Source organism: Haematobia irritans, chromosome 4 (assembly GCF_050003625.1).
Source record: "Haematobia irritans isolate KBUSLIRL chromosome 4, ASM5000362v1, whole genome shotgun sequence".
In the NCBI taxonomy this organism is placed as follows: Eukaryota; Metazoa; Arthropoda; class Insecta; order Diptera; family Muscidae; genus Haematobia; species Haematobia irritans.
This window is the reverse complement of record NC_134400.1, coordinates 172187562-172198032: the sequence shown is the minus strand read 5'-3', so window position 1 is coordinate 172198032 and position 10471 is coordinate 172187562. Positions and strand designations below refer to the sequence as shown.

At 37.5% G+C, this 10471-nt stretch overlaps 1 protein-coding gene across 1 annotated transcript; it reads right to left on the bottom strand.

Annotated features, from left to right (window-relative positions):
• Window positions 1-4275: 4275 nt before the first annotated feature.
• Window positions 4276-7035, bottom strand: LOC142235859 (uncharacterized). Its single transcript, XM_075307113.1, has one exon. The coding sequence runs from the start codon at window positions 7033-7035 to the stop codon at window positions 4276-4278; it is 2760 nt and encodes a 919-aa protein (XP_075163228.1).
• Window positions 7036-10471: the final 3436 nt, after the last annotated feature.

Here is a 10471-nt window from a genome sequence, read left to right as displayed (position 1 = left end):
CTGCTCCACGGTGCCAAACTAAATGTTTGTTTCTGTTAAATAAACTTTGTTTATTCGGTTCGTGGGCGCCGCAAGCTATGCTATATAAATATAACTTATATGGATATTTATCTATTGATGACCATAACAGGTACATAGCTCAGTGGTTAGTGTGTTGGCTTACAAAGTGCATGGTCCGCGGCTCGATTCTCCGTCCAGGCGAAAGGTAAAAAAAAATTATAAAATTGTATAATTTCTTCTACTTTGTTGGTATTACAGGAAAAGGTGTTAAGAACTAAAAAACCTCGTGGATGTGAGAAAGATGTGAGGGAAAATGCAATTAGACAGAAAACAATGTTTTTTTTTTTTTGAGTTAGTCTTTATGAAATTGTTTTTACATCCTGGAAAAGAATAAACGTTTATCACAAAAGTATATACTTTTCTTCCAAATACACTTCCATACAGCGAAAACCAAATGAGAAACGAACTTTGTTTGTCTAAAATTTCGTTTGGGAGGAAATAATTATTTTTTTGCGTGTATAAGCCGGTCAATAACTAAGGAGGCTTATAGCTATTTGTTCTTTTTTACCTAACATTGACTCCATATGGAAAAACTTACAATTTAGAAGTCAATACGCAATCTACACGGATGAAAAAGACTGTTTTTCATATGTTTGGCTATGAACATTATATGTTTGGAAAACAAATTTTTAAACACAATATTTTTGAGTGCAAGCATATAATGTTCATAAACTAGCATAACATGTTTGGGACATATATGTCAATATGTTAGAACATATTATGTTTGGGACATAAAATGTTTTTAAATATAATATGCTTGGATGCAAACATATATTAATTTAGAAATAGCCTATAAACATATATGTGTTTAGTAGCTTGGAGCGCTATTTAACAGGGAGCGATATTGAATTAAGTTGGTGGTTGTTGCTTGTTATTACAAAATTTACATTTTATTTTTCCTTGGGCAATTGATCAGCTACTTCTTTGATCCTTACAAACTGTGTGGTCCGCTGTTCGAATCCCCGTCCGGCAAAAGGTAAAATTAAAATAAAAAAAAATCATACAATTGAATAATTTCTTCTACAATGTTTGTATTACAGAAAAAGGTGCTAAGAACTAAAAAATCTCGTGGAAGTGAGAAAGATGTGGGGGAATATACAATTAGGCAGAAACAAAATTTTGAGCATTCAGGTCGAAAACCTATGTTGCTAGCACCTATATTACCTTTTTATTTTCATAATTCGTTATGATTGTAAATATATAAATAAATAAATAAAATTTTGAGCACAATATTGTTTGGGAGAATGTTTTTAAGCATATAATATTTTTGGGTGCAAAATGCTTCCAAACATATTATATGTTCACATAATAACATATTGTTTTTTGAAAGACAACATTATTGAATTTGGATGCAAAAATACAAAATGTTTGGAAATTGACTACCCAAACATATATTTTTTTAGACCAATATGCTTTCAAACATATTATATATTGGAAGAGATCAAACATATAAATGTTTGGGCAATAGCCAAAAATGTATATGCTTGAAGCAAAATATGTTTGGGAGTATATGTTACAGAAGCGATTTTTTGTGAGCGTGTATGGTTGTGGGTACATAAGATTCGGCCTGGACGAATTTTCGGCCGTTTGTACTTGTTTCATCTAACATAGATTCCATATGGACTAAAATACAGTTTAGAAGACAATGCTAAAACGGGTTAAATTACCTTGACATCGGCCGCTGCTACCACAACGCATGTGGATGACAGTCTTTAGTAGAACTTTGTACTCTACGTATGGTAGAGGATACATACGATTCGGCCTGGCCGAACTTTCGGCCATATACACATCTTTATTATGTGATTATATTCTACATCAATAATTAAAAGCTTCAATTGTTTTCGATACTTTTAAGTATTTAACCTTTCAGTACCTCATCCATCTCCATCTAGTTCTTAATAAATGCGTTTTAACATTTTTCGTCTAGGCCATCACGGCTTGTATGTCCAATATTTGGAAAAACAGGCCTAATGCTTTTTATTTCTGCGAATAGTCCATCATTGTGTGTCGCTCTACGGCAATAATTTTAGGGTGATTAAAGCAGTTTTCACCTCAAACGTGTTTACAGTTCAGTCATTATTTTTGCATACCACCAAGTCTGGCTGTGTTATATTCGATGTTTGCGGATTTTTTTTGTTGGGGATTTCCATGCGGTTTGCCACAATTTTTAAACTCATTTATATGGGAGATTTGATTGTAGCCGAAGCTGTTACAGATGCAGCATGTTTCTGTTCATTGCGTGCTGTTGCATTATATAAACGCTACATTTTTATGTAAGAACATTGAGCAAAATGCATTTCCTTATGAAGCCATAAGCATTGACAGGAATTAGTATAGAAAAGGCCTTTTTATAACCACCACCATAAGTGGGTGATGGGGTATTGATTCCATTTCCGATTGTGTAAATTATATATTATTGATCAGAGACAGTATCTAAAACAAGTAAGGAAAGTCTAAAGTCGGGCGGTGCCGACTATATTATACCGTGCACCACTTTGTAGATCTAAATTTTCGATACCATATCACATCCGTCAAATGTTTTGAGGGCTATATATAAAGGTTTGACCCAAAAACATACATTTAAATATCACTCGATCTGGACAGAATTTGATAGACTTCTACAAAATCTAAATATAGACTCAAAATTTAAGTCGTCTAATACACTAGGGTGGAACACAATGTTAGTAAAAAACAAGGAAAATGTTGGTATTTTGACCATTTATGTCGAAATCAGAAAAACATATATATGGGAGCTATATCTAAATCTGAACCGAAGCCAACCAAATTTGGCACGCATAGTGTACAATTTCCTGATCGACCTTCTGCAAGTGGACTGTATGTAATTTAGTTCAGCTCAGGAAAATGTAAAAGATACCAATAAAGAAACAAGAACAAAAGAAAAGAATGGCAGGTTTCAGATTTCATGTAATGTACAATTTATTGGTGTGTTGAGCTGCTTACCGGCTGGAGGACAGAATTCAAAGTGACCGAGTATAATAATGTAAGCTGACAATTGACCATTAGAGAGAGTATTTAAAAAAAGGAGTTAAAAAGAAAGTTGAAGCGAGACAACTAGGCTTATAGTACTAATAGATAAAAGCTTTTCTTTGCTTATAGCGTTGCCAATAATAATAAATTCAATGTTAATATTAATAGATACGTTAAGCTTAAAATTATTAATTCAGATTTATAAGTGTATTTCAAGTAATTAATTCATGAAATTCCAAATTTATATATAAAAAACGCAACTGTTAAACTAGGTTTAACATGCCGCCCGCCTTGCAGGATTGCAATGTTGGTAGCGACATGATCCGGAGACAGTCCAGCCAAAAATACTACTTTGAAGAATTGGCATATGTGATGACGTTTGAATCATTCCAGCTCTTAATATCCCAGACAGCTGATCGTTTGCTACGATTAGTTCAATATTAGTTGGATTGAAAAAGTGAGGGTCAGCAAGATCGATAATATGATCGAAAATTGTCCTCAATGAAGGCTCCGACGTGGGTTTGGGTAAAGTTGTGTTGAACTGAGGTTTAACCAAGGCGGTGATCTGGATTTTTACTTGCGGATCGTGGTAAGATTCCAAGTTTATCGTACAATACTCTTTATGATCTCGAACTGAAGTACTGAGATTTAAACGGTGAACAAATTTTTGCAAGACGACAGTCTGGGCCTCTCCGCTGCTCATAAGAAGACGAACTTTCGTTGTTCCTGTGGATGTTACCACGCGAGCGAGTGCCGTAGGTACAAATACATGAGAGAATAGACGGCGGCTCAGTCTTTCATTAAGGTACTTTTGATGTCGATGAGATACACTGGAACTTCTGCGTGGACGAGTAATGTTATTAGTACACTTTCGACTCTTGATTCTGTTCTGAGCAATTTTCAAGGGCCGTGATCGGGAAACATTAGAAGAATTTTGAGAATTCGGTTGCTGAATGTTATCCACATGAACCATAGTATGGTGATTTTTGTTGCAAACTAAACATTTGTTCCGGGATGGACAAAAGTTCCTTTGATGGGCTGTGCATAGACAGTTAAAACAGAAACCTTTTTCTCGAATAATATTCCGGCGTTCAGCAGCAGACATCCTTTGAAAATGTGGGCAGTGTTTGATAAAATGACGCTTCTTACAAATGCGGCACATTGGTGTACTAGAGTTTGAGCTGAAATGGTAAGATTTATTAGGTATGTGAACGGTTGTGAGATACATTAATCTTGATCAATAGGAAGGATGCACAGTTTGATCAAAGGACGTGTCAGAATTCCGTTTTGGGTGCGTATTTCGGCAACGCGAACATTAGAATCTGAACCCTTGAAGACCTTTATCACTCTGCCTAAACACCATTCGTTAGGAGGGAGGTTGTCTTCTTTGATTACCACGAAATCGTTGGCTTTCAGGTTTTGTTGAACAGATTTCCATTTGTATCTCCTTTGGAGCTCACAAATGTATTCAGCCTTCCAGCGTTTGGCAAATTGTATTTGTAATGATTTCAATCTTTGCCATCGATTCAGTAACGTCAGGTTATCAGAATATTCTTCAGGGGCAGCGACTAATGCAGCTCCTCTTAATAAATGACCAGGGGTGATCGGTATCAAATCATTTGGATTCTCACTCATTGGAGACAGTGGACGAGAATTTAAAACACTTTCTATACGAACAAGAAGAGTGGAGAATTCTTCAAACGTAAACTTAATGTTTCCAGATACTTTGCGTAAATGAGTCTTCATACTCTTTACTGCTGCCTCCCACAGGCCACCCATGTGCGGAGAATGTGGAGGAATAAAATGCCACGAAAACCCATGCAGAGTATATTTATCAGAAACAGACTTTTGCACATTCTTCAAGAAGGTTTTGTACTCCGTGGCCAATGCCCTACTAGCACCCACGAAATTAGTTCCATTATCGGAAAACATCTTATTGGGGAATCCTCGTCGGCCAACAAAGCGACTAAAGGTTGCTAAGAATGCTTCAGTTGTCAATTCTGAGCAGGTCTCCAGGTGGACGGCTCGAGTGGAAAGACACACAAAAATGGCAGCATACCCCTTTATTAATTTAGCATTTCTAAGTCTTGAGGACTTCAACTCATAAGGTCCTGCAAAGTCCACACCTGTATGTGTAAAGGGCAAAGAAAATGTGCATCTTTCAGTTGGGAGGGATGCCATTATTTGAGTTCTAATGCGATGCTTGTATATAGTGCAGGTACGACATTGTCTTATACAACTTCTGATCGTATTTTTCAGACGTATAACATAGAATTCTTGTCGTATTGAGCGCAACATAACCTGATGTTCAGCATGTAATAGCATTTTGTGAGTAAATTCAATAAATAATTTACACAAACGTGATTTCTCAGGCAAGATTATCGGATGGCGTTCGTTATAACTCAGATCGGAGTTACCTAGCCGACCATTTACTCGCAATAGTTTATTATCATCCAGTTTTGGGTTTAACGTCAGTAAGCGACTTTTCGAACTTATTGGAAAATTATTTTCCAGCGACTGGTATTCAGAAGCATAATATTTTTGTTGAGCCAAACGAACAAGCTTGTATTTAGCAAACAAGATTTCCTCATGAGTGATGAAATCAGTAGGACAAGGTTTTCTTTTGCATTTGTTTATAAAACGATAAATGAAGCATAAGACTCGCAAGGCTCTTGGAAAGGATGAAAAACGATCTAATATATCTTCCAATTGTGTATCAGTATGAAAATTGTTTATTTTTCGCTCCAATACAGGTTCTTTGAACGTGGTAGATTTTGGCCAGAATTTAGCAGATTTTAACAGCCATTCAGGGCCATGCCACCACAGTGAATTTGTACTCAGTTCCGAAGCTGTACATCCCCGAGTACCAAGATCGGCAGGATTTTCATTTGTTGGGACATGCCTCCAAGTTGCATTCCCAATGTTATCAAGAATTTCTGTAATTTTATTGGCGACAAAAGTTTTCCAGTAAAAAGGTGGCTTATCTAACCACGCCAATGTTATAGTTGAGTCAGACCAGAGATAAATGTCTGAAACACGTAAGCTCATATTCTGACAAATAGATTTAAGCAGTTTCGATAAAAGAGCAGCCGCGCATAATTCAAGTCTGGGTAAACTCACAGTTTTTAAAGGGGCAACTTTGCTTTTCGCAGCAAGCAAATGAGTTGTTCTGGTATTTTCGGAAGAAATGGTACAGATATATAAACAGGCACAGTATGCTTTCTCAGAAGCATCACAGAATCCGTGCATTTCAATTTGTCTGTCGGGTGAATAATTGAGCCATCGTGGAATTTTAATTGACTCAATATCAGGAAAATTCAGAATAAAGCAGTTCCATTTCTCGAACGAGTGGGATTTGATCTCCTCGTCCCAGTCAGTCCCGTCGATCCATAATTGTTGAAGCAACATTTTCGCTGCAACAATTATTGGTGATAACCAACCTGCAGGATCGAAAATTTTTGCGACTATTGACAAGATCATTCTTTTAGTTAGCGGGCCAGGAGGAATAGTAATATTCGATACCTTATAGTAAAACGAATCAGTCATTGCATTCCATCGAATGCCCAATGTTTTGGTATCACTTGTGTCCTCTAGTTTTAAAAAATCTTCGTTTAGAAGATCCTCGGGGGCCATGTGTTGCAGAATATCAGGGTTATTTGCCGTAATTTTTTTAAGAGGAAACCCAGCTGAATTCAGTAAATCGATCAGTTGTAACAAGTAATATTTTGTTTCAGCGATTGAATGACCACCAGAGAGAACATCGTCGACATATATCTGGTGTTGCAATATGGATGAGGCAGTTGGATGAGTATCTTTAGCGTCTTCGCTCAATTGAAGGAGCGTTCTGATCGCTAAATATGGAGCACAGTTTACTCCAAAGGTTACAGTTTTCAAACAGTAATCGCTTATTGTTTCAGTCGACAAATTTCTAAACAATATTCGCTGAAATTGTCTATCATCAGGATGAACGTATATTTGGCGGTACATCTTCTGGATGTCACCATTAAAAACGTATCTAAAAAAACGCCATCGTAAAACAACATTCATCAGATCGTTTTGAAGAATGGGTCCGGTATGCAGGATATCGTTCAAAGAAACTCCAGTAGTGGTTTTCTTTGACGCATTAAATACCACTCTAACTTTAGTGGACGCTCGCTCAGGTTTCACTACAGCATGGTGTGGTAAATAAAATGAAAAGTACTTTGAATTCTGTCCTCCAGCCGGTAAGCAGCTCAACACACCAATAAATTGTACATTACACGAAATCTGAAACCTGCCATTCTTTCCTTTTGTTCTTGTTTCTTTATTGGTATCTTTTACATTTTCCTGAGCTGAACTAAATTACATACAGTCCACTTGCAGAAGGTCGATCAGGAAATTGTACATGGTTCCGGTTCGAAGGACCACATAGCTACAATGCTAATTCTACTCCCTGTGTAAAATTTCAACTTAATCGGAGTTAAAAATTGGCCTCTGCGGTCATATGAGTGTAAATCGGGCGAAAGCTATATATGGGAGATATATCCAAATCTGAACCGATTTCAACCAAATTCGGCACGCATAGTTACAATGATAATTCTACTCCCTATGGGAGCTATATCTAAATCTGAACCAATTTGGCTGATATTTTGTAAGTTTTTTAAGACTCAAATTTTAGGACAATCGGACTAAAACTGCGAGCTGTACTTTGCACACAAAAATACATCAACAGATAGACAGACGGACAGACAGACGGACATCGCTAAATCGACTCAGAATTTAATTCTAAGCCGATCCGTATACCAAAAAGTTGGTCTATGATTACTCCTCCTTGGCGTTACATACAAATGCACAAACTTATTATACCCTGTACCACAGTAGTGAAGGGTATAAATGGGTATATATGTTATAATCACCCTACTGATTTCAATAATTAAGCTAATGTAACGAATTTAGGCAAAGGCTCGTTTTTTATACCCTCCACCATAGGATGGGGGGTATATTAACTTTGTCATTCCCTTTATAACACATCAAAATATTGCTCTAAGGCCCCATAAAGTATATATATTCTGGGTCGTGGTGAAATTCTGAGTCGATCTGAGCATGTCCGTCCGTCTGTCTCTTGAAATCACGCTAACTTCCGAACGAATCAAGCTATCGACTTGAAACTTGGCACAAGTAGTTGCTATTGATGTAGGTCGGATCGTATTGCAAATGGGCCATATCGGTCCACTTTTACGTATAGCCCCCATATAAACGTACCCCCAAATTTGGCTTGCGAGGCCTATAAGAGAAGCAAATTTCATCCGATCCGGCTGAAATTTGGTACATGATGTGAGTATATGGTCTCTAACAACCATGCAAAAATTGGTTCACATCGGTCCATAATTATATATAGCCCCCATATAAACCGATCCCCCGATTCGGCTTGCGAGGCCTCTAAGAGAAGCAAATTTCATCCGATGCGGCTGAAATGTGGTACGTGGTGTTAGTATATGGTCTCTAACAACCATGCAAAAATTGGTCCACATCGGTCCATAATTATATATAGCCCCCATATAAACCGATCCCCCGATTTGGCTTGCGAGGCCTCTAAGAGAAGCAAATTTCATCCGATCCGGCTGAAATTTGGTACATGGTGTTAGTATATAATCTCTAACAACCATGCAAAAATTGGTTCACATCGGTCCATAATTATATATAGCCCCCATATAAACCGATCACCAGATTTGACCTCCGGATCCTCTTGGAAGACCAAAATTTATCTGATTCAGTTGAAATTTGGTACGTGGTGTTAATATATGGCCTCAAACTCTCATGCAAAATTTGGTCGATATCGGTCCATAATTATATAGGCCCATATAAACCGATCCCCAGATTTGACCTCCAGAGCCCCTTGGAAGAGAAAAATTCTTCCCATTCGGTTGAAATTTGGTACGTGATGTTAGTATATGGTATCCAACAACCATGCAGGAATTGGTTCCTATCAGTCCATAATTATATATAGCTCCCATATAAACCGATCCCCAGATTTGACCTCCGGTGCCTTTTTGGAGAAGCAAAATTCATCCGATCTGCTTGAAATTTGGTACGTGGTGGAAGTATATGATATTTAACAACCATGCCAAAAGTGGTCCATATCAGTCCATAATCATACATAGCCTCATATAAACCGATCCCGAGATTTGGTTTTGGAGCCTCTTGGAGGAGCAAATTTCATCCGAGTGAGTTGAAATTTGGTACATTGTGCTAGTATATGGTCGTTAACAACCATGCCTAACTAGGTCCATATCGGTCTATAGTTATATATGGCCCTCAGATAAATCGATCCCAAATCACACAAAAATTGGTCCATATCAAGTTCATAATTGTATATAGCCCCCATATAAGCGACCCCCATATTTCAACTCTGGCTCTCTACGTACCGTGCAAAAAGTCCATATCGATTCTTAATTATTTGTAGACTTAACTATACATAACTTTTTTGTCTAATATATACCACGTATGGACTAACTCACAATTTAGAAAACGATGATAAGAAGTTTTAAGATACCACAACCCAAGTAATTCGATTGTGAATGTTAGTCTTTCATAGAAGTTTCTACGCAATCCATGGTGAAGGGTACATAAGATTCGGCCTGGCCGAACTTACGGCCGTATATACTTGCTTATATTTACCCTCCACCATATTATGGGGGTATATTAACTTTGTCATTCCGTTGGTAACACATCGAAATATAGCTCTAAGACCCCATAAAGAATATATATTTTGGTCGTGGTGAAATTCTGAGTCGATCTGAACATGTCCGTCCGTCCGTCTGTTGAAATCACGCTAACTTCCGAACGAAACAAGCTATCGACTTAAAACTTGGTACAAGTAGTTTTTATTGATGTAGGTCGGATAGTATTGTAAATGGGCCATATCGGATCGCTTTTACGTATAGCTCCCATATAAACGGACCCCCAAATTTGGTTTGCGATTGCTCTAAGAGAAGCAAATTTCATCCGATCCGGTATATGGTCTCTAATAACCATGCAAAAATTGGTCCACATCGTTCCATAATTGTATATAGCCCCCATATAAACCGATCGCCAGATGTGACCTCCGGAGCCTCTTGGAAGACCAAAATTCATCCGATTCAGTTGAAATTTGGTACGTGGTGTTAATATATGACCTCAAACACCCATGCAAAAATTGGTCGAAATCGGTCAATAATTATATATAGGCCCCATATAAACCGATCCCCAGATTTGACCTCCGGAGCCCCTTGGAAGAGCAAAATTCATCCGAATCAGTTGAAATATGGTACGTGATGTTAGTATGATATGATATCCAACAACCATGCAGGAATTGGTTCATATCAGTACATAATTATATATAGCCCCCATATAACCCGATCCCCAGATTTGACCTCTGGTGCCTTTTGGAGAAGCAAAATTAATC